The sequence below is a fragment of the Azolla caroliniana genome, unplaced genomic scaffold, assembly GCF_043228905.1.
Source record: "Azolla caroliniana isolate FFs.n. ecotype wild unplaced genomic scaffold, voAzoCaro1.0.p SCAF_4, whole genome shotgun sequence".
NCBI lineage: Eukaryota > Viridiplantae > Streptophyta > Polypodiopsida > Salviniales > Salviniaceae > Azolla > Azolla caroliniana.
Window position 1 is genome coordinate 11,350,346 of NW_028230439.1, and position 27,725 is coordinate 11,378,070.

General features: G+C 43.2%; 1 protein-coding gene across 1 annotated transcript; it reads left to right on the forward strand.

The window, feature by feature from the left end:
- Positions 1-20,048: 20,048 nt before the first annotated feature.
- Positions 20,049-27,667, forward strand: LOC147865084 (cytochrome P450 704B1-like). The gene is made up of 8 exons (XM_087318629.1): positions 20,049-20,618; positions 20,735-20,953; positions 21,123-21,596; positions 21,773-21,777; positions 22,612-22,942; positions 26,664-26,864; positions 26,993-27,182; positions 27,448-27,667. Exons 1-8 carry the CDS (start codon positions 20,259-20,261, stop codon positions 27,468-27,470), a joined length of 1,803 nt encoding a protein of 600 aa, XP_087174755.1. The 5' UTR covers positions 20,049-20,258; the 3' UTR covers positions 27,471-27,667.
- Positions 27,668-27,725: the final 58 nt, after the last annotated feature.

Sequence of the window (27,725 nt, forward strand, 5' to 3'; positions counted from 1 at the left end):
AAAAATTTGATGAAAAAGTTGAAATTTTCACCATTTGGTAAAATTAAAAAATGCCAAATTGTGGTCAAATACAAAAAGTAACTTTGTGTATTTTTAAGGAAAAATAACAACTAATAAGTTTTTAGATCTTAATGAAATTAAAAGCAGAAGATTTCAAAACAATCAACTTTTTTATATCATTCGATAAAATGTTGTCTAATTTTGTTACATATCGTTGCACAAAAAATACATTTAGGATTTATTTGCATCACTATGATCACTCCTTTCATGAGAGTCACTACTATAGCTAATATACAATTGTGACTCTTCCTCCTCATTTTCAGATGTACCAATCAAATCATTGTCTTCACCAAATGGTGTCTCCAACTTGTGTGCTCTAAATCTTGTTTGCCTTCAACTGAGACTTCTTCTAGACTTGCTAATATCTCTTTTATTATCATGTCTATCGTTGTCTTCCTTAAACATCTAGCTTTTGTCAATGTAAAGACATACACAATGATCTCCACCTCACTAATGTCAATGATAGGTGTATTACAAAGGTTTAATGCATCACCATGTTTAAAACTTTACCAATCAAAATTGGTGCCCTCAGCCATGGCCATCTACATGTGTAGCTATTAATATCCCCACCTTGAGTTCTTGCCAATTTCCTTGTCACGTGAGTTATGCTTGTGTTGTCATCCTTGGTCCCACATAAAAAAAATTCTGTTGTGGATGAACCAAACTATGAAGATCAACATTAACTGCTTGAAGTAGTGATTGAGAACCACAAGAATATTTATATAGACCATGTAAACAACATTTTTTTGAGCTTGAGTTGATGAACAAACTAGGTTTTTTATCACAATTTGATACAATGTATCAAGTTCATGTTTAAAGTAAATTTGTTTTTTATTTTTTGGAAAAATAAAAATGTAAACATGAATTTGATACATTGTATCAACTTGTGATGAAAACTCTAGTTTTTCATCACTTCAAGCTCAAATTTTTTTTTTAAATAACCAAAATAAATAGAAAAAATCAAAAATCAAAATAAAAAAACCCCCAAAAAAACCTTTAAACATGAACTCGATACAATGTATCGAGTTCATGCTGAAAAGTCAACTTCTCAACACAATGTGTCGAGTTGATGTAAAAAATTGAGTTTTCAACCTGTGAAGTCTCTATTTTACTATTAAAATTATCAAGTTGCTGAATAAATTGTATATTTTCACAAATAATCTCTATTTTTGTAATGAATTTCTATTTTTCTCCAAGATTTTCCATTAGAAAAATTTATTGATTAGAGTGTTTTTACTACACTATTTAGTGGTTCTTTCGTATATTATTTAACAAAAATTCATTAATTTTTGCGATATTTTGCATCTACTTGTTTCTTTTTGGCATTTAGAGCCCTTTTCTAGAGTTAATCTATCTTTAAACATATAAGTTGTTAGAAATTACTTATTGGTTCATATAATTGAGTTTCTCTATATTTTTCGATTTTGCGCCTACAAGGTCAATTGAAAATCAAGATGAACGTACAGTCAAGAAAATTTGTTTGAATAATCAAGGCTTGCCTTTAGAATCTAATCAATGTGAGGAAGCCAGTATAGCCAGAGAGCAAAGAAATATTGTTCAACAATGATATACCAAGATAGTGATAGTAAGAAACTAAGAGAAGTTAAGGATATTCTTGATTTTCCTACATCATTTCTTGCACATCTTAAAGAGCAGTGGAAAGAAAAGGACTATCGTTTAGTGAAGGCATATGGTGTAGAAGATGGTGAGCTTTTAGGAAATTTAGCCACAAAAATGATATCACCCATGATTTATACAATAATTTCTATTGTGGTGATGTGGTTGAGATGATACACATATTGCCAACGAAGGAATACATATTATTGATTGTTGACATACCATATGGATTTTGTATGGTTGGATCAACATATGAGGAACAACCATTTATGTTCAAACAACTTGAGAAGATAGTGGAAGTTTTCACATAGACAATATCCTTATGGAGAATTGTCGTATTCCATAACATGGACCAAGGATAGTCTATAGCACAGGTCATGAGATCTCATTGCCACGGGATAGAAAACCTTGCTTAGTAAGGAATATTTATCTTACATGGAGATCCCATCAATACATTCTACTTAATATTGATATTTGTCATTTGAAATGTTCTCCGATGAAGGAGATTGGATACTAGATTTGTTCTCCGAGTTGGGTAACTTATTATAACTTTGTTTGTTATGCCTTTAGAAATCAATATAGTTTATGTTTAGCTAAAGCAATCTTCATTTAAAATTGTTAATGTGTAGTGCATTTGCATCTACATTGAAGCTATTCAGAATTATTGTTGCACTTAAAAAGGATGATGAGCAAGTGAGATTTATTAACACGAGGATTAAAGGCTTAACATTTTCAATCAGCACCCCATGAACCTATTTCTCCATTAGCTGGTGAACCTAGGGAGCTTATTGATTTTTGTTGGCCGGTCAGAGAAGGCAAATGGGAAAGCAAGGTCGGATCGGATAAATATAGAAATAGGAATAGAATTATTAGGAGGGACGGATCCGGTAGTTGTAACCGATCCGGATCCGAACCGATTCGGTTTCGGTTAACGGTTGCCTACCGAGCACCGATTGTAATCTGGTCGGATGCCTATAAAAGGATCCGATGTTTTGTAATGAAGTGGCGAAGAATTAATATAGTTTTGCTTATGCTGATTAATCTTGTCTTCGTCTGTGCTTAAGTGTAATTATCATACGCGTGTATTAACATCCTATCCCTACCACCCCTTTGGAGAAGTGTCGGATAGACACCTGTGTTGCGGCTAGTCCAGCCATACATACAACACTATTTTGGCGACCACGATTCCTGCAGAGTGCAGAGGACAACCGGGGGATGGATGTCTAGACAAAATAACGACCACATCACCGAAAGAGGGAGACGCCACGCCGAACGGCAGCGACGACGGGAAGCCCTGCAGCAAGCCGTCGACGAGATCCGGCGCGATCGGTCATTCTCAAAAATGCTTCGGCAAATCGCAGAAGACGCACTACAGTTCCAGGTTCTACAAGCTTCCGACGAAGGCAATAGCATAACCAGCCTCCAAGAAGCGGAGACACTACTACAGACTCTCGCTGGCGGCGACGGGGACGCAGCGGCATTTGCAACATTAGAGGCGGATTCGGATAGCGGGTAAAGCGTGGGATCCCGCTATAAAAGCAGCCACGAGAACAACCCCTTTGAGTCGGATCACTCAGCAACATCGGAGCCAGAGGAGGAAATAACTCTGGAGTTCGGTGACCGGCAATCGCCGAGGAGGGAGGAGCGGATACCAACACCACCCGCGGAGGAACCGCAGGAGCGGTTATCAACACCACCCGCGGAGGAACCGCAGGAGCGGATACCAACACCACCCGCGGAGGAACCGCAGGAGCGGTTATCAACACCACCCGCGGAGGAACCGCAGGAGCGGATACCAACACCACCTGCAGAGGAACCGCAGGAGCGGAGACCGACATCGGAGGAACCAGCGCAGGAGAATCAGTGGGACGACACGATGCCGTATCCGTACCCAAAGTATCGGGATGAGCCCGACGGAGAGGCACATGTGTATGCATTCCTGCGAACATGGGAAGCCAACCACGTGTCCCAGAGACTGACGGAGCCCGAGGCCGACCGATCCAAAGTCGCCGAATTCGGCATGACATTAGAGGGACCGGCGGCCCGGTGGCACGCCAAGCACTTACCAGGCAGCTTCGCCACGTTCGAGGCATTGAAAACCCAGTTTTTACGCTTGTTTCATAGACGAGTGGAACAAAGGGAATTGGTCGGACAATACTACACCACTCGGCAGGGAGAAAACGAGACGGTCCCACAATTTATCATTCGTTTCCAGACCTTGCACAGTCAATTAGCAAGAGCACCACCCGAAGAGGAGGCCAAGGCAGTCTTTTTGGCTGCGTTAAAAGACCCACTTCGAGCGATGTGTGGAATCCTCGATTTCAGCACCAGCACAATGGACCAAGTCATTGATCGGGTCCTGGAAATGGACAACACGAGCCCCTTCTTGCCGATGGGGGCGTTACACCAGGCGCTTCCGAAGGAGGAGGACCTCCGGTTCCGACAAGCCCTACAATGCACAACATGCCTAAATTCGGGGCACTCGACCGTCGACTGCACCCTGCGTGCACAGTGCATGATATGCAATTCTCGCGCCCACACAACAAACCGATGCGAGTATAACCTATTAACTCGACAAGCGGCACCGGTCCGACACATAGAACCGCGCAATCGGGACCCGGAAGAGGATCGATTCCGGAGGGACGACCGTTACCGACGAGAACGCGGCGACAGATACCCCGATAGAAGACGCGACAGCTATGACCGAGAGGAGAACCGCAGGGATAGCTACCCCCGGGACCGGTACGACCGAGACGAATCCCCGGAATACGAGCGACGCAGAGAAGACAGGCGGCCAGGGAACCGGAATTTCCGACGGAACCAAAGGCGTGGATTCTTCCGTAGAGAGGAGCGTCGGGAGGCAACAAGGAATGACAAACCAGTAGCGGCACCGGAAAACCGAAAAACCGAGGACAACCGTCGGGGAATGCCCCTTCCCCAAACATGGGAAAAAGGAGAATCCAGCAACACGCACAGGGTGTACTGTTATTACTGCCGAAAAGAAGGGCATTACAGTAATCAATGCCCAAGCAAAACAGCCGACAAGCAGCCAGCAGTCAACATGGTGACAGCCGAAGTACAGCAGGTTACCACGCGGTCGAAGGGGAAGGCCGCCGAATGGGAAGCCCAGGAAGCAATCAGAAAACAAGCGGCACAATGGATCAAAGAAGCCAACGAACAAGGTGCGGCGGAAGTAAGAAACCAAAATATGCCAAGGGAGGAGGAAATCGTACAGCCAGGAGAAAACCCGACATGGCAAGCACTACAAGATTGTCAGATCGTGCTGCCGTTGGCACGGTTACTGCAGTTGGTGCCGCGGTTTACAGCAGACTTACAAGCCGCCGTGAGCAAACCGACGCCGACGCCAGCACCGGCATTTTTCTCCAACCCGGAGGAAGGCCCAGCGGTGGTTGATACCAGTAGCCCAGCAGTCACGACAATCGTCAAAGGAAAGGAGATTCCAGGAACAATTATTGACGGAGGCTCCGAGGTGAACGTCATTAGTCGACAGACATGCGACGACCTAGGCATCCAGGAGTGGGAACCATGCCCCTTCTGGTTACGCATGGCGGATACAAGCTCAGTCCGACCAACCGGTCTTATCCGGGACTTGGAAGTAACAATAGGAGGACACGTATTCCGAATATCGGCCGTGGTACTAGAGCTGAATGTACAAGGCGCATATCCCCTACTGTTAGGACGACCATGGCTGCGAACGGCGCATATCAAGCAAAACTGGCAAAAGAATATGATCACGTTCCGACGAGGGAAAACAAAGGTACGGGTAGCCACGCAACCACGGGTGCTCACTAGCAAGGAGGCAACCCCTTTATATGCCGAAAGCATCAACATGTTAGAGGGCTTACCGGATGAGGAAGTTGATCGGTACCTCGAGGAACACCCACAGATCGTCCCACTTTTTGAGGTGGATATCACGGCAGCAGTAGAGCCGTACATCACAATGCCGGACGAGCCGGACAAAGTGGCGATCCGGGAACTACGCCAAGCACAGGAAGCCCTAGAAAGAGAAATGACGATATCCCAAAGGGTGAAAGCATCCCAGCTGGAAGAGGTGGACCTCGGCACAACAGAACAACCCCGACCGGTAAAAGTCGCGAAGGAATTGCCGAAGGAGGAAAAACAGGCAATGGTAGCACTGTTAACGGATTTCAAGGACGTGTTCGCATGGTCATACGAGGACATGCGAGGGTTGGACCCCCAGCTCTACCAGCACCAAATTCATCTAAGTACTGACGCGAAACCCATCGCTCAACGTCGGTACCGGATGAATCCAAACTATGCGGCAAAGGTGAAGGAGGAAATTGACAAGCTTCTCCGGGTCGGATTTATCCGACCAGTCAAGCAGGCAACCTGGCTAAGCCCAATAGTGGTGGTCCCGAAAAAGAACGGCAAAATCCGGGTATGTGTGGACTACAGGAAACTAAATGCCGCGACAGTGACCGACGCTTTTCCACTACCATTCACAGACGGAGTGCTAGATGCGGTGGCCGGCCACGAAGTTTACAGCTTCCTGGATGGATTCAGCGGCTACAACCAAATCCGAATGAACCCGGCCGATCAAGAGAAAACAGCGTTCGTGACGGAATGGGGAGTGTTCGTCACGGTCGTGATGATGTTCGGATTAAAGACAGCCCCTGCAACATTTCAAAGGATAATTATGGAAATCTTCGGTGATTTTATTCCCGGTTTTATGCAGGTCTTCCTAGACGATTTCGCCGTCTACAGCCGACACGGAGAGCATCTTGATCACCTACGACTATGCTTAGAAAAGTGCCGCGAGTACCGATTAAGTCTGAACCCGGCTAAGTGCGTCTTTGGAGTTGCAAGCGGCAACTTGTTAGGCCACGTGGTGAGTCGGGAAGGAATCGCGGTAGATCCGGATAAGGTAAAAGCAATTCTCGACGCACCGGCACCGAATAGCGCAAAGGCTTTAAGCCGATTCCTTGGTCAAATAAGGTGGCATAGTCGGATGATACGGCACCTTGCCGACTTTGCTACACCATTGCACGCTGCTGTACATAGAGTACCTTTCCAATGGACAGAAACGGAGGAGAAAGCCTACCAAGCGTTGAAGGTCATGCTGTCACAAGCTCCGGTGGTGCAGCCGCCGGACTGGAGTAAAAGCTTTCACGTCTTCGTCGACGCGTCGGACGTAGCAATCGGCAGCGTTTTGATGCAACTCACGGAACCGAACTGGTATCGGCCGGTGTACTACGCAAGCAGGAAACTCTCGAAAGCCGAACGGAACTACTCTACAACGGAATGAGAGGCATTAGGAATGGTGTACAGTGTCACAAAGTACAGGCACTATCTGCTCGGACGAAAGTTCTCCTTCCACGTTGACCACTCGGCACTACTCTACCTGGTCTCAAAGGCAGCCCTGACAGGAAAACTCGCACGGTGGACGCTGCTATTACAGGAATTCGAATTCGATATTTTCCACCGACCCGGGGTGCAGCATGCGGTAGCAGACTACCTGAGCAGACTAGAATCCGGAGAATCAGGGGACGGCGTACAGGACGAATTTCCTGACGCCGAGCTGTTTAAGGTCACGACGGCACCGGCAACGGAGACCACAGTAGCGGACGAAGACAAATGGTTAACCGAAATGCATCAGTTCCTGAGCACCGGAGTTCCCCCGGAAAATCTGGACCGAGACGAACGGAAAAGGATGGCAGTACGGAGCAGACATTTCTGCTTGGTAGGAGACACCCTCTATCACAAGGGGGCAGATGGCGTATGGAGGCGAGCAGTGCGGAGCGATGAAAAGGATCTGATCCTGAGGGAAGCCCACTGTGGAATTGCAGGCGGGCATTATGCCGGCGAAACAACAGCCCGGAAGATATGGCAGAGCGGACTATGGTGGCCGACTACCATGAGAGATGCCGTTAAGTATAGCAGGGAATGTGACCTGTGTCAACGACTGGGCCAACCCACGGAGCAGGCCCGGATGCCACATCACCCGGTCTTGCCATTAGAACCATTCCAAAAGTGGGGCTTGGACTTTGTCGGTCCATTCAAGCCACCGGCAATGCGGACCGGAAATCGGTATATAATAGTGGCTACCGACTACTGCACGAAATGGGTAGAAGCAAAGGCATTACGGGACAACACGGCGGCGTCCACGGCCAAATTTTTATATGAATGCATATGGTGTCGGTACGGATGCCCGATTGAGCTGATCAGTGACCAGGGAGGACATTTCCTCGGGTAGGTGGTGGAAAGTTTGACATCATTCTATGCGGTAGTACACAAACGAAGCACTCCCTACTACCCTCAAGCCAACGGATTAGCGGAATCAACAAACAAAACGCTACAGAACATCCTTAGAAAAATCGTCAATGAGAACCGGACCGACTGGGACACGAAGTTGCAGAGCGTGCTGTGGGCGTACCGAACGGCGTACAAGACCAGCATCCGGACGACCCCGTTCCGACTGGCATTCGGCTTGGAAGCAGTCATGCCAGTAGAATTCCAAATTCCTAGCTTAAGAATACAGGTTAAGGAGCGGTTAAGCGAGAAGGAATCCGAACGAATCCGGCTGGCGATGCTGTTGGAACTGGAAGAGAATCGAATAGCCAGCCTGCTACAGCTAGAACTAGAGCAAAGGAGGAGGAAAGCCTTTGTAGACCGACATCGGCGCGGTAACGAAAAGGAATTCGAAGTCGGGAAACCAGTATTGCTGTTCCAAACACGAATGGGGAACATGCCGAGGAAATTGCGATTTCGATGGACAGGACCATTCTGGATCACAAAGGAGTACAATGGGTCTTACCAGCTCGGGACGTTGTCAGGAGAAGTTGTGGACAAATGGGCAAATGGGTTTCGCCTAAAACCGTATAAGGGGCACATGCCAGCTAACCCCTTCAAGCAAGACCCGGAAATCCCGAATGCCGAGGCACCGACACCGACGCGTAACAACGACGAGGAACCGACAACAGTGCGCACCGACCCGAACACATCGGGGGGAACCGAACAATGATGCGGCATATGCTTATTATTAAAATAATAATAATAAAAAAAAAAAAAATGAATGACGTGGAGCTACGGGTAGAAAAGTCAAGACAAGAAGATCAAGAAAATCATGGTAATGATGAAGGAAGTAGTTACAACCGTCACACGGGTGCACGAGCTATTTAAAGCACAGAACGTGGGGGGGCACGAGGTACAGGACTTAATACGTGCGGCAATCAAGGAGTCATAATGACCGACACGTAGGAGATTCGACACACGCGGCAAAGAAGCGCAAGCAGGACACGCGGCAGCAAAGGACAGACATGCTATTCATGACAGAGCATGCGCAGGCGTCAAAAATAGGACATGCTATTCAGGACAGGGCATGCGCAGGCGCCAAAAATAGGACATGCTATTCGAGGCAGAGGACGTGCAGACGCCAAAATTAAAAAGTGAGATGCTAATTATGGCAGAAGATACGCACGCGCGAAAAACAGGAAAAGGCGGCTCGAGGGAAACGCCACTATATAAAGGAAGAACCGGGGAAGGGTTCAGTTTTTACGAATTTTCCCACAAGCAAACGCAGGCTCAAGACAGCAAGATCCGACGCGCAGAACACCTACACCCCGACCTCAGACCACAGGCAGCAGCAGACGAAGAAGAAGCGATGGCACTGTCGGACGGAGCGCGACAATGGCTGACGGAGAACGGATTAGGAGGGCTGCTGCGGGTCGCTGACGCTCCACCACACAAGGAACCAGAGCAGGCGGCAACAGCGGTGGACTTAGCAGAAGTCACTGAAGGAGCGGTACAAGCGCTCACAGGGATTTCAGAGGGAGGACTTCAGACGATAGAGCTACCCTCGAGCCAAATATTCTTCGAGTATTTCGGCGAATACTCCCTTAGCAGCAAGGCGTATCGCACACAGGGCGGAGAGAACCTGCTATTCGGAGAGGTGGCCCGCGCCCTGATGGAGTATGGGTTCGTGAACCCTCGTCCGGCAGCCATAGCCAAATACCGAGCAGCGATCGTCATCGCGACATTCGAAGGCTTGCAGGTGGACTGGCTCCACTTCATCACCAAAGGACTGAAGGGAAGAAGCCATGGGCCGGAATATCCCAATGGTTAACAGTGTTGGTCCCACCGGTGTCCCCCATCAAGCACAAGCAAAGAAGTCGGCAGGAGACTACCCCGAAGCAAACCATGAAGCGGCGACGAATCCTAGAGAAACACACTCCAGGATGGACACAGGAAGAAGAAGCGCCGCGGGAAGAAGGATCATCCCGACAGCCGCGGAAAGAAGGCTCATCTCGACAACCGCGGGAAGAAGACTCATCCCGACAGCAACGGGAGGAAGGCCCATCACGGCAGCCACAGAAACAGCAACAGCAACCGACCACGAAGAAGAAAAAGGCGGAAAAAGGCAAGGAGAAGCTGGCGAAGAAAACCAGCAAGAGGCAAACCGACACCGAACCAGTAACGCTCGAATCGGAACCGGTACCAGTAAAGGAACCGATAGTCGCAGCGACGGAGGACGCTGAAACAGAGGAAGACTCATCCGAACCGATGTTAATACTACCACCCAGGCAAGGAAAGGAGAAACGGGCGACAAGACCGACCCCAACAGCGGACGGAACTCAGCAACGGGCGGAAGAACCAGTAACCGGAACAGAAGCGACACAGGATGAAGGTCCGTCTGCACCAAAGACGGCAGTACCGGAACCGACGGCAGCGGAGTTCGAAGAACCAAGAAAGGAACAAGCGCCGGAGCAAGAGAAGAGGCCGGAGAAACAGCCGGAAAAACAGCCGGAGCTAGGTACGCCTGCTCACACCGACGAAGGCAGAACAAAGGCACAATGGCTAAGGTGGTTGTCAGGGCAGTTGTCGGGAGTGGCAGACCAGATGGAGAAAGAGGAGGAGCAAAGGGAACAAGTGACTAGGACGACGACTAAGGATATGGTCATGCTCCGGGCACAAGTACATGAGCTGCAAGAAGAGCTAGCACAGGCAAAAGAAGGCAGCCGACAAGCACAAGATGGCACCGAGCCGGTCGGGACATCAGAAAAGCAAGCCGAACCAGAAACGGAGAAGGCCTTGCAAACCGGCCCTGAGACCGAGAAGTTAATAGCAACTTTGGAAGAAGAATTACAGGCTCAGGAGGCATTGAGAGATAACGAAAGGGAGCAGCGGAAGTTGGTAGAAGACGACAGACGGCGAATGGAGGAAGGCCTTCGCCGAAGCAAAGCCACCAATGACCGACTACAAGAAGAAAACGGGAAGCTGCAAAAGGAAAAAGATAGGCTGCGCCGACGAATGGAGCAGGAAATCGAGCGGTTGCGAGAGGAACTCCGACAACAAAAGGACCGGGATGATCGGTTGCGAGATCAGGCGAACCGACGTCTAAAACAGAAGACGGAGGAATTCGACCGACTATGTAAGGATTATAAACAGGCCACGTCGGACATCAAGAATCAGGCAGCAACGTACGACCGACAGATAGAGAAGCTGAAAGAGCAGCTCAAGGAAAACCGCTTGGAATTGTCCAAAGCAAGGGAGGAAGTATCGGCGGAGAAGACCTTGACGTCGGAACAAAGAAAGGAGATGGAAGTACTTCGGCAGAAAGTAGGGGAGCTGACAAAGAGCAGGAACGAGGAAAAAGTGAAGTCGACTTTCGAAATCAACAAATGGCGGAGTACCTGTGACAAGCAAAAAGTCGACTCTGAAGCTCAAGCTCAGTTAATGGCCGACATCATCAAACGGATAAGGAAGGAAAAACAAGCAGCTTCGGAACAGGCTAAAGCAGGGGTTGGCCGAATTAAGTTCATCATGTCAAGTTGGAGTACCCGAGCTCAGGCCAGCATAAATGAAAGCACGAAGAAGCTCTGGAGGGAATGGGCACAACAGGCAGCTGAACTGCAGATACTCCGAGCTGATGCAGAAAATCGGAAGAAAAACGGAGATGGGTTCTATAAAATGGACGAAGAAAGTATCGTCAACATCCGGGAAGAACTGTCGGAGGATTTCTATGCTCTAGCAGAAGAGCATCTCAAGGAAATCCGAGGGTTAGTAGAGAGGTTGGATGACGGACAGCTCGAAACTCAACTAGAATTGGAAGGGTACGAGAAGGGCCGACTGCGACAGGAAGCCGAGGGACACACAACGCCGATCTCCATTAGTGAGGGCGAGCGACCGGCTGAAGAGGACCCAACCAACAATGCACCCCGACAAGAATTACCCGAGGAAGAACTTCCGGAGCAAGAGCAGGTTGATGCCGGGGATGATGCAGAGTGGAGACAGAGAAGTACCGAATCCGGGGAGGAAAGGACACAACCAGTGGAAACCGGAGAGAGCGATACCGGGAACGGAACGGAGGTAGAGCAGGACAGACCCGGACAGGATACAGAAGAAACACCGGTACCACCGGTACAAGCAGAGTCGGAGCAGCAAGATGCGAAAAGGCAGCCAATCCAATCGGAAGTCGGAGACGGCACAGGCAAAACAACACTTGAAACCTCTGAGCGGAGTTTGCTGGATAATTTGGAGGAAGACTGAAGCCGGCTGTGGGTTCGAAGTGCAATGCACTTTCCCACGGGCGTGCCATGTGTTGGCCGGTCAGAGAAGGCAAATGGGAAAGCAAGGTCGGATCGGATAAATATAGAAATAGGAATAGAATTATTAGGAGGGACGGATCCGGTAGTTGTAACCGATCCGGATCCGAACCGATTCGGTTTCGGTTAACGGTTGCCTACCGAGCACCGATTGTAATCTGGCCGGATGCCTATAAAAGGATGCGATGTTTTGTAATGAAGTGGCGAAGAATTAATATAGTTTTGCTTATGCTGATTAATCTTGTCTTCGTCTGTGCTTAAGTGTAATTATCATACGCGTGTATTAACATCCTATCCCTACCACCCCTTTGGAGAAGTGTCGGATAGACACCTGTGTTGCGGCTAGTCCAGCCATACATACAACAATTTTGTCAACGAGCTATTTGAGAACCCTTTCAATGCTAGCCTATGTGGGGTAGATACTACTTCACAAATTTTGTAGGGGAGTTCTAAAAAGGAAGAACAAGAGAGCATTGTGGATACCCTGATAGCTATATTATATGTTCAAATTGATATATTAATGTTCACGTCTAATTTTGATAGATTCGACAATGTATGAATATCGTCTACATTTTAGGAGTTGTGGATTTATCAAAACTGTTTATGAATATTGTCTACATTTCTTGAGTTGTGAATTTATGGATGTTAATGAGCTCTAAATTTATAGATGATGGCCATAAGGATTACAATGTTACTTCTTATACTTAAAACATTTTCAAGTCTAACAATAGATGTCACTTCCACTTCTGGAACCTACATCTCCTCAAGATGGTGAAACCATTAATCTTAACTTGTGCCTTGAGTTAACCATTGTGATTTTCTTTAAGTTAACTACATTTCATATCTACAAACTATCGTCAATGTTTAAACATTTATTGAAAAACTATTTAATTTTAGAAATGATCATTTTGACACTTGTTAAATCTCAAAAAATCAGAAAATTTTACATGTTATTTAAAACATGAAATAATGGTGTATCAAGTTTCTGAAAATTGCCTAAAATCGTAAGATTAAAATAGGAATCTATAAGTGGAATGTGTGATCCTTCCACTTGTAAACCCTAGTGTAGTTTGTGATGGCCATGTCCCACGTTGGATGTTGTTCAACTCTTGGTAGAGTTGAAGCTTTCTTGCGGTTGTGTTGGTTGCAAAAAACTTCCTTAGATTCTCCCACGCTTCCTTCGGCGTCTTGGCTTCTTGAATGTAGCCGAGCATGTGATCATGAGCACATGTTGCCAAGAAATACATTACTTGACTAGCCGCTTGCTCCCATGTTGAGTAGTCGGCATCATTTGGGTTGGTTTTGTTTTCTTGAGCTCCTTCGATTTAGCTCCAATAACCTTGGCCGACAAGGTATTGGTGCATCTTGTACTCCCAAGATGCAAAGTTGTTTCAGTCCAACTTCTCGCTAAGGAGAGAGATACCTGTTTGAGTACTCATTATGTCGATGAAGATTTCCTTCTTCTTCTTCTTCCTTAGACACGAGCTATGTAGAGGCACTACGATAGCAGATGACCAGATTTGTCGTCGGCGTATCGAACACACAACCACTATAAATCGGGTGGGCTTCACTATGATACCATGTAAATAATTAGCTAGAGTAATTATGTTATGCATAATCGATTAGAGATGTGTGTTATGTGTGTGTGAAAGAGGAGATAAGAGACACAAGATAGATAGGAAAATAAAAGGACTCAAATGTATATTAACAAGAAGTAACAAATACAATAGAGAAAAACCAACAAATACAAAGGAAGGAGAGTGCTTTATATAAATTCACCCTCTCTCTACATTAAAACGCTCTCTCTCTCTCTCTCTAGTAACAATAGAAGCTCATGTGTCATGGGGAATGTGGAACCTCATTAGTTATGTATCATAGAATATGATTCTATGACACATAGTTAATGTTGGAGAGTTAGTGGTGACCTTTGACCTTTGGATGCTCATACATTCTCAAAGGATGTGTACACACATTAGACTAGGTTGAGTTTGATTCTCAACAATATCTATATCAAAATTACAAATTACACTAAAGTTCACAAATTAAGTAGGTACAACTGAGAGTATCTCAACTCCGTTACATGGAGTGTCTTGAAAGGGAGATAGATAATGAAAATAGAGATACAAGATTCGAGGGTAGAGCTTTGCAGGGATATCCTTGAGTTTTAGTTCAATCAATGGACTTGTGAGACGACTTTGTTGCCTCTTGTCATTGATGGTCTTGAACGCCCTCTTGATTCACTAGTATAAGCTCGTTCGATATTTTGACAACGTTTCTACTTTGATCCCAAAATTGATTCCTTCTACAATGAGTTCTCCTCTCCCTTTTACAGGCTTGGGAGCATCTCATGCAACTAAAATAGTAATTATCTTTTTTAACATTCACCTCACTTTACCACCTATGAATGCACTCCTTTTCCTCAAGTGCCAAGTACTAGCATAATGCAAATATCCATGTCCATCCATTTGCATTTTTGTCATTCATCCTATTGATGCATGTTTTATCTCTCACAGTTTAGATAGGACTCAAACCCCTACCTTTCCACTCCTAGTATAAGCTCTTCTCAACTTAGCGAAGTGTTATTGTTTTCTTAAACTTCATCTTGTCTTCAATCTTCTTGTTGTATTGTTATCTCTAACCTTTAATCTTATGTGTGTGTGTGTGTGTGCGCGCGCGCATGTGTCTTATGTGCACGTCACAATATACATATAGTTTAGTTCATTTCCTCATGTGCACTCCCCACATCACGATATTGTTACCTTTGATTCTAGAGCTCCTAGACCACCTCTAGGTTGCTTGTGTCTCCTTCAAAATTGATTTGTGGGAAGCGTACAATCTAATGTGTACAATCTTGACTTGCATCATCTATGTCCACCTACATCTCTATTGTTATCTCCATGTCCAGTAAGTATGCTTCTTTACCATGTTAGAGTCAAACCTCAAAAACCACTTGTAGAATGTGAACCAAACCACATATGTCACATGGGTGTCACACACTCTTGCCAAAACTCTTTAGTCGCCACCACAATTACACAAGCATCTAGCACCAAGAAGCATTCGGCTAGGTTCTATTGACTCTTGTGATGTGTGGGGCAAAAGATTGAGAAACTCATTTGCTTACTCAAGTGTCACAACCTACTCTTGCACTTGTACGAAATGTTACTCATCTTATGCTTCTTTGACCATTTGGCACTAATTACGGTGTCGTAGTGTATTTCGTACACTACGTGAAAAAGTAAAAAAATAATATAACCGATTTAATTACATATAAATAAATAAAATAATATATCAAGATATTTATCACGTGCATAGGGCAGGATTCGAACCCTGTACCTCCACGTAGCCAAACCTCAACTTTACCATTATACTACCTTATCTTTAGTGTTCTATAAATAGATTTAATAACTATAACTGCTTTATTTGCGCCTACCTTTATTAAAAGGTAAATCATGTATTTTTAGAGTGCGTGAATATTTTATAGAAAAACGCAAGCGACTAAAAAGTGACTCATGCACATCTAGCGTGCATGAGCACTATATTTAGCAAATAAAAGCAAGGATTAGAAAAGCATCACATGCACATTTAGTGTGCATGAACATATTAGAAAAAAAAGCATGTAGCTATGCTTAGTCTCTCCCATCACTACATAAGGATGGGGAGCACAATGTAATAGGTGTGTGAAAAATATTTGGGAAATTGGATATATTTCCTAAAACACCAACAATCAATAAAATATACTCGTGGGATTCACGAAGTTTAAGATAATCTATCTCTTTCAATCTAAATTCATATTCTTACATAAATATTGATTAATGTAATACTTGTGGGATTCACAAGGTTTGATCTCTTTTCTCAATCTACTCTAATCTATTCTAAATTATTTCAATTTATTACTACGATTTAGATAAACTAAAACAATTATACTTGTGGGATTCACAAGTTTCTATATCTCTTTCTTATAATCTATTCATATTCATAACTAGATTAGCCTCAAATTCTTCCTCCTCCTAGTCCAAAACCCCGGTGGTTCCCACCCGACTCACGCAAACGATCCGGAGCCGAAAGGCACGACAACGGAATTGTCCAATAGGTATCGCACTCTTGTGAGGGTGTGATGCAACTAGATGCCCCAAGCTCCAACTACTCAATATTATTGTCATTTGACTCGACTAGTGCCTTGGTGGTTCTAGTTTTGACTTCCATATTCTCCCAAACTAAGCCCTATTTGTACTCCTCGAGAGTCATAATCCACACTATTAGTGCCTTTAGTTTAACTCATTGGTTCTTCAGTTTGAGTTCTATTTTGGTCATATAACTGTATAGTTGGACATTGACAAAAAAAAGTCTTGAGCTTTAGTATTTGTGACATGTGACTAGGGTTAGCTCAAGAGGTAAGGTGATATTCTTCAATTTGGGAAGCATGGAACCTCCTTCCTTGAATTGATGTCTATGTCTAACTTGTTACTAAATTAAGGCGCGTTCTAATTTATTAAGTGACATGAGCTTTCGAGAAAGAGTGGTTACAAGAGAACAAGTCTACACTCCTATGATCAGTATGTGACTTTGTAAAGGAAGTGTAGTGTTAGAGATTATTCCTAATGTAAGCATGAAATAAGGAAATAAATGATAGATAAATAAGAGAAAGAGAGAAAAAGAAGGGTGTCGATCAACCCAACCACCCAAAACAAAGGCATTGAGGCGGACCCAAGTGGCGTCCCATGGCATCGACTCATACCTGGTACTAGCACACGCTCGCCACAACAGTTTGTTCACAACAAGGTCACAGTCTTGATGTAGTCGAATAATGTGTCTAATGACGATAGTTATAGCCAGACCCCCAAGCCCCAAGGCAACTTCACACCTGGCCCTTATGGGTTGTCTCAACTCCAAGGATTAAAAACAATCCTCTCTTCTTCACACTCTCGATTAACCCTCACAATTTTATCTGCGTGTGTAGAATACTACAGTACAAACTACCACAGGATAAATTATGGTCATGCTCATAACTAGTGTTGGGCAAAGTCCCATGAACAGTGTTAGTGTTCCAGTTGGGTTGGGACATTTGCCTGTCAAGGTGGGGGGGAGCTGGAATTGAATCCGGTTAGAATTTCCCCAAAACCGGAATCTAGCCGGTTAATATTTTTGTAACCGGTTATTTATGCATTTAAAAAAAAATGTTAAAAAAAACAATTTTCCCTCTTTCCCCCTCTTTCGTTGTGTTTTTCCCTTTTTGTTTTCCCCCTCTTGCCCCATTCTCGAATCCCTCTTTTCCCCCCCTCTTTCTCTTGTTTTCCCTCTCTTTTCATGTTTGTCTGTATTACCTCTTCTCGATTGTCAATCCCTACGACTTGAGAGTCGAGACTTGACAATCCATACACATGTAATCTCATATATTACCAATTGTTTACAAATATTGACATCAATCTGTACATTCACTGGGGACCTGACTGATGCTGACAAATCCTCTATAATTCGTTATGAAGAAGAAAAAACAGTGGAGGAATAACAACGGTGGAGGTAGGGTATGATGCATTATTTAATTAATTAGTGTTAATTTAGTTAATAACTAGTCTCTGTATAAAAGAATTTAGAACATACACACACACACACACACAACCCCGTCTTACTTGGCTTCCTCTGTTGTTGATTATGGCGGGCTTTTGTGTAGTGTTAATTTAGTTAAAAACTAGTCTATGTATAAACAAATTAGAACATACACACACACACACACACACAACCCCGTCTTACTTGGCTTCCCCTGTTGTTGATTATGGCAGGCTTTTGTGTACATATATACATATGCATAACAACCTAAAATATGAAGAAGGAAAAGGAGGAGAAGAAGAAGAAGAAGGTGACGGTGATGATAATGCGGATGGATTCGTGTAAGGGAAATTGTTGAGTTTCTTGATGTGTAGATTCTACCACCCTATATGTAGTATAACGCAGCATTGACGAAGACTCGATACCACTCCCTTCGTTAGATGTCCTTTGTTATTACCTAAGCTACCCATAGACACAACATGGACACACACACACACACACAACTTCGAGATACCGTTATTGACTATGACTCCACCCAAGGTAGACTAGATTTAGAATGTGTTGTAAGAGAAGACAAGAAATATGCGTGGGATTCAGAAATGACCATTGGTCAAGACATAGAGATCATTCAAAGTCATCATGCATCAATGTTGTGTTGAGGTCAAGGTCTAACATCAAGATTGATTGCCTGATTATGTGTGTGTGTGTGGAGAATGTATGTGGAAACCATTTATAGTTGGTTTTTCAAAATCTAGTTGATTGGCGGTTGGTGAATCACCAACTTCCCCACTTCAAATTGTAGCATTGGAAGATATTCAACATTAGCATCCAAAATGTATCGCAAAGCTTTTCAAACATTCAAAATTTGAGTATGAATAACCAAAGTACCAAATGCCCTGATTTTTTGCTTGGATAGGAGAGGCTAATATCCTAGAAATGTATCCGTATATTGTAAACAATTTAGATGTAAACGAGATATGAATAGTATTGAAGCTTGAAATATTTGTGTGTTTGCCAATGACATCCGATATCGAGCCTCAAAATTAAGTCTTTGGCCATCACGATGGTAAATGGTTCATTAAGAAAACATAATGTGATAAAAGCTCTTGAATTTGATTAAGATGTTTCATTAGTTTGATATAATTGGATGTGGCAAAAAAAATTGCTATGTGCGAAAAAAAAAAAAAATTTGAACATGTTCCGGTTAAAATTATTACTCGTAGGAAAGTGGCCAGTAAGATTTTTAATTTTCGATTAGGATCATAAGTAGCAGCAAAAATTTCCAGTAGGGTCTAGAAACTTTGCCCAACACTGCTCGTAACATGTAGTGAGAGGCATGAGTGATATATTTTTTTTTTCCAAAATGAAGTTACTTTCCCATTAGTTAGGAAGGATTATTACAAAGAGACTATACAAGGAGGCTTAAACATAGATCGGGGAATCTCCCTCCGATCAAGTTCAAGAAAATGAGACTAGTTACTTCGCCTTTCGGACTGACTACTTAATGTAAGTACATACAACTAAAACGGTGTCCTATAGTGATGGCTAGTACAAGACAACTCTTGGGGTCGACGGCGAAGGGAGGGTGGTAAGTGAGCCGGAAACAGCCAGCATGGGGGTTGGCATGGAGGCATGGGTGATATTATTTATAGGCATATATATAACCTTATGAAACAATTTTGTAGCTAAGTTAATAGGTTAAGGGTAGGATAGTCAGAAAGCGTTATCCTAGTAGGGTAATACCATGAGGAACTATGACAAGTGGGAACAGACGTGGTAGATAGATAATTAATTGATCAATATACTTTGTTTTCATCAAAAAGCAAATATAAACGATAGATTTAATGATTTTGTTTTTCGACATAAGAATGTGGAATGAATTTAGATAGCATTAGCAACATGTATAAGGATGTCTCAATTATTATAAATTATAATATATAATCTGTAGCCATTATTTCTAATAGAGTTTTAGACAACGTGGGCACGTGCCAATTATGAAGAAAAACCACGTGCTTCACACTTTGCCCATGGCATATTATCATAGGCACAGTTTTTTATTTTATTCAAAAGAATATTGGCGAATGGGTAAATGCCAGCATTCCAAGTCATCATAAAAATGTGTAAGAGGTTCCTCACTATGATTTGACTTAATTATAAAATAATACCTAGTAGCTTGCTTCCTCCCTCCCCTCCCCTTCCCTTCCCTTCCCTTCCCCTAGGGCCATACATATATTGATACTATTGTAGCATCAACAAACTATTTATTGGTTATGATTTGAATGGATTAAGGGATTATCTACTAGAGTGGAAGGGATCATCTATAATCAGTTACGAGTCTATGCGTCTAAGTGCCAACTGTTTCATAAATATTGAATTGCCGAGGGATTCCTAGCTTTGTTAAAGATTGGAATTGAAGGGGATAGATAGATAGATTGCATAATTAATTGCAAGACCATGATGAGGATGGTGCTTCTAGTGCTGCTGGTGATGGTGCTTATCATGTTCATACTATTACTGTGGCTTCTTAAGATGATGGAATGGGTGCTTAATTATTACAAAATATCACATAATCATATAGGGGATCATGCTATGCTTAAACCGAGGGGCGGGGCGGGGCCACGGTGTTGGCCGCTGATGGGCTGCCACTACGAGGCGGCGAAGAACTTCCACCGCTTCCACGACTGGTGCCACTCCTTCTTCTCGGATGAGTGCCGCACTATTGCCCTCGCCTTCTTCTCCACCCGTGTCTACCTCACCGTCGACCCCGCCAATGTCCAACACATCCTCCACACCAACTTCTCTAACTACCCCAAGGTACGTCACCGCCACGCCACGTCTTCTTCTTTCTTTTATCTCCCGAGTCCACATTCTTTTGTCATGGCCAAATGTGGTGGTTTAAAATTAGCATTTAGGAGGTGGTATCCGTGTAGGGAGAGAAGACAAGGGAGAAGATGAAAGATTTTCTAGGCAGCGGCATCTTCAACACCGACGGCGAGCAATGGCGGTCCCAACGCAGGATGGCCAGCATGGTGTTCGCCGGGAAGACTTTGAGGGATTTCAGCCTCAAATGCTTCCGAGACGATTCACTCCATCTCCTCCATGACCTCCAGGATGCATCCCAATCCCAAGAAACAGTCTTGAACCTCCAAGTATGACATGACCTTGAGGATTAGATGTAGATGTAGTAATCCAACTAAGTTAACCACACTTTTAGTTTTATTGTTTTTTGTTTTTAACTAAAAGTTACCACTTGACCTGTGCTGCAACTGTCCTCCTAACCTAATTAAACTACTAATTTACTTGCTTAAAATGGGGCAGGCGCTGCTAATGTCCATGACAATGGATTCGATTACGAAGGTGGGGTTCGGGGTTCATGCGAACAACAACGACGACGACAACAAGAGGAGGAGGAGGAGGCAGCAGGGCAGTTATATGAATTTTGCGGAGGCGTTCGACACAGTCAATGCCTGCATCTGCCAGCGCTACGTGAACGTGTGGTGGAAGCTGCACAAGTGGCTGCGCGTGGGGACGGAGGGAGCGCTGTACCGCGAGCTCCACAACATCAACACCTTCGCTGCTAACCTCATTGCGCAGCATCGCCATCGCCATGCCATCAACAACAACAACAACAACAACAAAATACATCATGCTCATGATGATGATCCACATAATATTACCCCCCATGCCAGTGCCGGCGGCCACAATCATCATGGTCACAATACTAAGGCCCATGATTCTAGTGAAGATGCTAATGCTCAAGTCCACCTCTATCCTCCATATGATTGTGGTGAGGTATGTATGGTATGTATGTATGTATGTATGTATGTATGTTATAATGGTCCCTTTTTGCCAAGTTACGTTCTAAGATTGCCTAGCTATGTCCACTCTAATGAGTCACGTCATTCGAAGAAAAATGATTGAGAGGGTCGATTGAAAGAAAGGAACATTATTTCTGGGAATTTCATCAGTTACTGTAATTGGGGTGGTTGATCAGACCATATCTTGTAAAAGGGAGGGAGAAAAAGGAGAAAACCAAAAGAGAAGAAGAACAAATTGGGTACACTTCCCTTTACATAGTTTTTGAGACAGGTAAAGTCCGTAAAAAGGGTAGACAAAGACAAGCCTATTCTTTGCAACCATAAAATGTTGTCGAATATATATGGAGCTTGGTTGTCATTTGAATTCCCTTAAATGTGTACGTACGTCTACATTTGACCCGAAAGCCTACACATTCCAACGATGGGGGAGGGGGGGGGGGGGGGGGGGGGCACGTGTTTCTCACTTTATGTCCCACTTGTCACACAACATTGCTTGCATGATGTAGGATGACTTTTCCATTATTATCAAAATCCATGTGCGAAATGTGTCTCTGGTTATCCCCTGCATGTTTTTTTTACACCGGGACATCAATATTGTCTAGATGGGGACATTCTAGTTTCGTAATATATAAAACCTTCTAAACTTGTAGTTGTTGATCAGCTTAGCTGACTAATAATAAGAGACATGGCAATAGCTTGATTGACTTAAATTATCCATTGGTAGTTATGATTAGCCATTTGCAAGACATTCATGTGTGAATATACGTACCTAGCATAATACATACATTATTATTATGACCCACACATACGTAGATAGCATAATATGTAGCCTTGAAAATTGAATGTAGGACTAGACATCACTTTTCAAGCTTATCGTAAGTGCATAGATAGAGACAACGGTTTTATTGTATTTTATTGCAACTTACATTGAAACCTTTAATGTGAAATGATTGCTAATTAGTCATCCATGTTATTTGAATTGAATGTAGGGAAAATATGATCCTCTCACAACTTATTCAAATTGAGAAGTATCGAGATGGGGGGGACATCAGTCTAAGGGACTCAATTTTAAACTTTATACTAGCTGGTCGAGATACTACTGCAGTGACCATGTCATGGTTCATTTACAACGTGTGCCAGAAAAAAGAGGTTGACCAAAAGATCTACGAGGAGGTGAAGCAAGTTTTAGGTTTCCATAACGTTGAGACTGCCACTTATGAAGAGGTCGCCAACCACCTAACTTATGAAGCCTTATCAAACATGAATTATTTGCATGCAGCATTAACAGAGACACTACGTTTACATCCAGCTGTTCCAAGGGTAACAAACAATACTATATAAAACATCATAAAAAATGTGCTGGTAATTTTATTAGGGGCAAAAAATTTATATTTTCAATACCTTCCAAGAAAAATTAATATTGAAAGCCCTTATTTGAGAGAGAGAGAGAGAGAGAGAGAGAGAGAGAGAGAGAGAGAGAGAGAGAGAGAGAGAGATTCACATTGAAGTACATATGTGATGCTCCATCATTTTGAGGGTTGGGAGGCGTTGATTTTCAATTATAGATGATGGAAAGTGCGTTGCCTGAAGGTTTTTCAGGATCTGGTGCGATCCCCGGAGGAAGTGATCATGGACATATGGTTTGCTCTTATCAACTGCCTACAAGGGCAGTTGGACGAGGTTTGCAGCCATTCCAACGATGTGGTCACTGCCCATTTGCGCTTTTGGCAAAAATGGCGGAACACGCCTATGGTGACACAAGGAGGAAGTGGTCCTAGGTGGAACTACCATCCCCCACACTGGCTGTTTCCAAGTCACTTGCCGCCCTCCTTGCGGTGTAGGCCCTAGGAGGTGTCTCATACTAGCCAAAATTGACGGGCACCATTTTTAGCTATAGGTATCTGCTTATATTGAGTAGTCAACCCATTATGCTAAGTAACTAATCTTATTTTCTTGTACTTGTTCGGAGGGAGATTTCCCGATTTGTATATAAGCCCCGTGTAGAGTCTTTTTGTAATAATCCTTCCTAACTAATGGGAAAGTAGCTTCATTTTGGAAATAAATAAATAAATTATAGATGATGCTATATTATAGACATGGTCAAGTGGCCACCTATCTAGCAACCCTTCGTACGAGACCCTAACTAGATATCATTCTTCTTCCTCAATGGATTTGCATTCTAATAGAGGTCGTAAATGAATGCCTCAAGCACACATTAGTTATTGCTAGTGGAGGAGGGACTTTGTGAGAACACTAATGGTCCCCTCACTCTTATTCAATTATAAGCTATCTCTACCACATATCTGCATCTCAATTCACTTAAGATGAAATCCCACAATTCACATAAAAGGTTACAGAGTAGACAAGAGGTGAGTGAACTCTCACCTACAAGGATCTCCTAGGAGTGAGTTGAAGAACTGGCGACTAATATTGCTCTCCTGTGAGAAGAATGAAATTCCTTCTCAACAAAGAGATAGGAACATGAATTGGGAAGCATTGGAAATTTGAGTTTGGACTCTTGAAGTACAATGGTACATTCCAAAATAGGGGTTTAGAAATGAGGATTGTGAAGCCCTAACAAAACATACAAAAGTGAGTAGAACATAATAGTCATGTTAACCCAACGAGCAAGCTACAAGATGTATACATATATCGTGTGGGGCTGGTCTCTATGTTAGCTTAAAAAGATGGATAACGCATTGGTTTCATGGCCTCCCTCTCTCGGACATTCATAAACACCATTACTCATGATTAACCTCATTGAGTATTGATTACTCGTATTGGTCCGATTCACACTTTGCACTTTAAGAGCTTAATGCAGAGGAATATGTACATACATAATATGTAAAATACTCTCTTTTGTTATGTATGTATGTATGTATGTAGGTAGGTAATAATGTATGTATGTATATGCTTCAGCCTTCAACTATTAAGGGCTCATATATTCATCATAATAATGTGATTATTCCTCATGGCTTAGCTGCCCTGGAGGAGGTTTTGGTTTTGGTTTTGGTTTTGGTCTCTGTTCCTCTTCCCTTTGTCGTGCTCACTTAGTATCTCCATACGCGGCGGCGGAGCCTGTGATGACAGACAGATGTGATGTTTCCAGAAGACGTCTTTGCTTCTTGTAGCGAACCCCACCCCACCCCACCCCACCCCACCATCATGCTTCATCATGCCACATCCTCCTTCCGCCTTTTGACCTTCTCCCTCACCATTATTTATTTATTGATTGCATTGCATTGCATTGCATTGCATGCACCATTTCGAATGGGCAAAGCTTATACATATATGCCTTCCTCCTCCAACGAGTTTATCATTCATTGTCCTTTATGGATGAGAACAAAGAGAAAGGTGCTTCTGGAATGGGCATACTCTCCTCATCCCCCATTTCTTGGTTGGTTGAAGAAAAGCGTGTAAATGTGGTAACCTCCACTTCGGTCTCTCCATGTTCTACTGTCTGATCTCAAGACCTATGGTTATGACTGGAGTGAAACAAAATAAAAGTGAGTTCCCTGTTAGCTTTCAGCTGTGTGGGGATGGATGACAACATGTGGATGGTTCTGTGCAATCATTTTTATGTTGCTTTTCTTTAGCATTAAATTAGTGCTGCTGTTTCGCTACTCTTGGTGGTCCTCAATGTGAGTGCATCAATAAGGCATTCTTCATTGTGAACATATCATTGATTGGTATCTCTAGTAATGTTGCCATATTCCATATATAGTAAACCATAGAAGGAAACTAGTCTTCCAACACTTTTGAAGGTCTTCCAGAGGTTGGTTGGTTCTCAGAGTTGATCACTTTGTGCTACTTGCATAATCAAATTTTCTAAGGGGTCCATGCCTGGGCGAAGTTGCTTAGGCATGGATCTGCATGCATTTGACCCACATCTAAATGGTTTTAGTGTAGTGATTGAACATCTAGTAGCCTATATTATTTTCTCTCCTATCTCCTTTGTTCCCTTCCTTTTCCCCACGTCTTTCTCATATAAAATACCTCTCACCTTCCAAACTATCCTTTTGTTCATTCTCACAAGCCCGTGATGATGTATATTCTTTTATATCTTATTTTCTCCTATCATTTTTTTAAAGCTACGCCTTGTGGCCTCTCCGCTATGTCCTTCAATGACTCTCCACAAGTAGTCTAGATTCGTGCATACATTCGCTTTTAGTCTGAGTGAATGAGTTCTAAGAAACAGACGGATTAAAAAAAAGGATTGGATAGTGCTGTCATGGTGGACAGTCATTTTGCACACTCACTGTCAGCCAGCGCATGCTGGCTGTTTGATTAGAGTACTCTTGCAGTTTGCATCAGTTCCAAGGGTGTAGTCTTTATTCTAAAAGAGGAGGTTGTGAGGTTGCTCGGGCTATTCTGAATAGTGGAGATGCATCTCGTCTAGAGTTCCATGTTACTGACACTTGCATTAAAGTTGCAAGGCGAGAATCGTCATTACTTTGTGTCAAAAATGGAGTGCATCTTGAGAGAAAGCAGGTCTCCAGAAAGTTGTCTCTCCCATGATCATATATAAGGTAGTGTTTGACTATCTTAGGTATTGGGGTCTATGCCAAAATTGGAGAAGTCGTTACAATTATATGGCCAAGGAGGGATTTTTATTTGTCTGGGCAATAGAGAAAATGTTTGTTAAGCATGGGGTCAAAAGGTTAAAAAATGGGCATATTTTCCACTTGTTATTGTCGACCATCCCATGACAATGAACCATAGAGGTGAAAATTCTCACAACCAGTTAGATAAAGGCCAACTGAATCACATGCAAAAGCTATGCAAAAAAATGAGCCAGCAAACTTCCTTGTTTCTTGGTTAATTTATTTAGCAAAGAATGAGAAGTGCAAGGAAAGGTTACAAGTCGATATTTAGCAATCATGCCCTCTGAAACAAACATGTATATCATTATACTTGAGGTGAGGATCTTGCTTGATTCTTTTACTAGCCAAGTTAATGAACTTATCTTTTGATGTAAATATCAAACTGTGTTTTACAATTTGAAATGAATATGTTCCTCTTTAATGATTTTGTTGTGTAGGACACGAAAGTTGCAACAAACAATGATGTTCTTCCTGATGGAACGATAGTTAAGGCAGGGGATCATGTAGCCTTTGTTCCCTATTCAATGGGACGAATGAAGTTTTTATGGGGAGATGATGCTCTGGAATTCAAGCCGGATAGATGGTTGCATGATGGCTTATTTCGTGTTGTATCACCATTCAAGTTCACAGCATTTCAGGTAGTACAATAGGTAACCATGGTTCAAAATATCATATGCATACTATTGTTCACCTATACATTAACTTCAAGTTTTTCTGAAATGCAGTTTTAATGCACCTAGTAAAACAATTGAATTACTTTTGACAGGGTGGACCAAGGACATGCCTTGGGAAAGATTGGGCATACTTACAAATGAAGATGGCAATGGCATTAATTTTGTATTTCTTTGAGTTCAAGCTTGTATCAAAAGAAATTAAATATCGAATGATGATGGTTTTGGCTATGGACAATGGACTCCAAGTTACTGTGAAAGCTCGGAAAATTCCCAAATTGCAAGGTGCTAATGGCATACTCTAGATTTCATTCACAAAGCTACTCTACTTTTTGGTAATGAAAAAAATGCACGAAGAATCACGTTCATTGTATTTTCTATATTTACCCTAGAATGTGATTGCTGTGTTTTTCTGTAGGTTGAAAACTTCATGAACGTCAAGGATCAACATTGCTGATTCAACATTAGATATCTATGAGGTTATGAGTGGCTTCATTTCCATATGATATCTCCAACGTCTGATATTGCAGTTGAACTGTAAACATTGCAGAATTATTGAGATTGCGAGTGTAATTGAATTGTCGCCTTCTGTTTGCAAGGATTCCCAAATGATCAAGTAGCACCATGAAAACCTTTGTTCTTCTTGTTTCTTTATTGTGTCTAGAAATGTTTCTCTTCTTCTCGTGTCTCTTTTTGTAGTTTGGAATACCTTCTCTTTAATCCAGTGGTGAAGGAAACATATGCTGGGGAATCAATGTATTTGCTATCCATCTCTTGGCAGCTTCCACCAACAATTTCTGTATTGGATCACAATCACAATCACCCATT

Excerpts from the sequence above, each read along its gene's own strand:
- LOC147865084 (XM_087318629.1), top strand. The coding sequence starts at position 20,259 with ATGATGAGGATGGTGCTTCTAGTGCTGCTGGTGATGGTGCTTATCATG. Across the intron at positions 20,619-20,734 it reads ACTTCTCTAACTACCCCAAG|GGAGAGAAGACAAGGGAGAA; the intron begins GTACGTCACCGC and ends GTATCCGTGTAG. Across the intron at positions 27,183-27,447 it reads GAAAATTCCCAAATTGCAAG|AATTATTGAGATTGCGAGTG; the intron begins GTGCTAATGGCA and ends TAAACATTGCAG.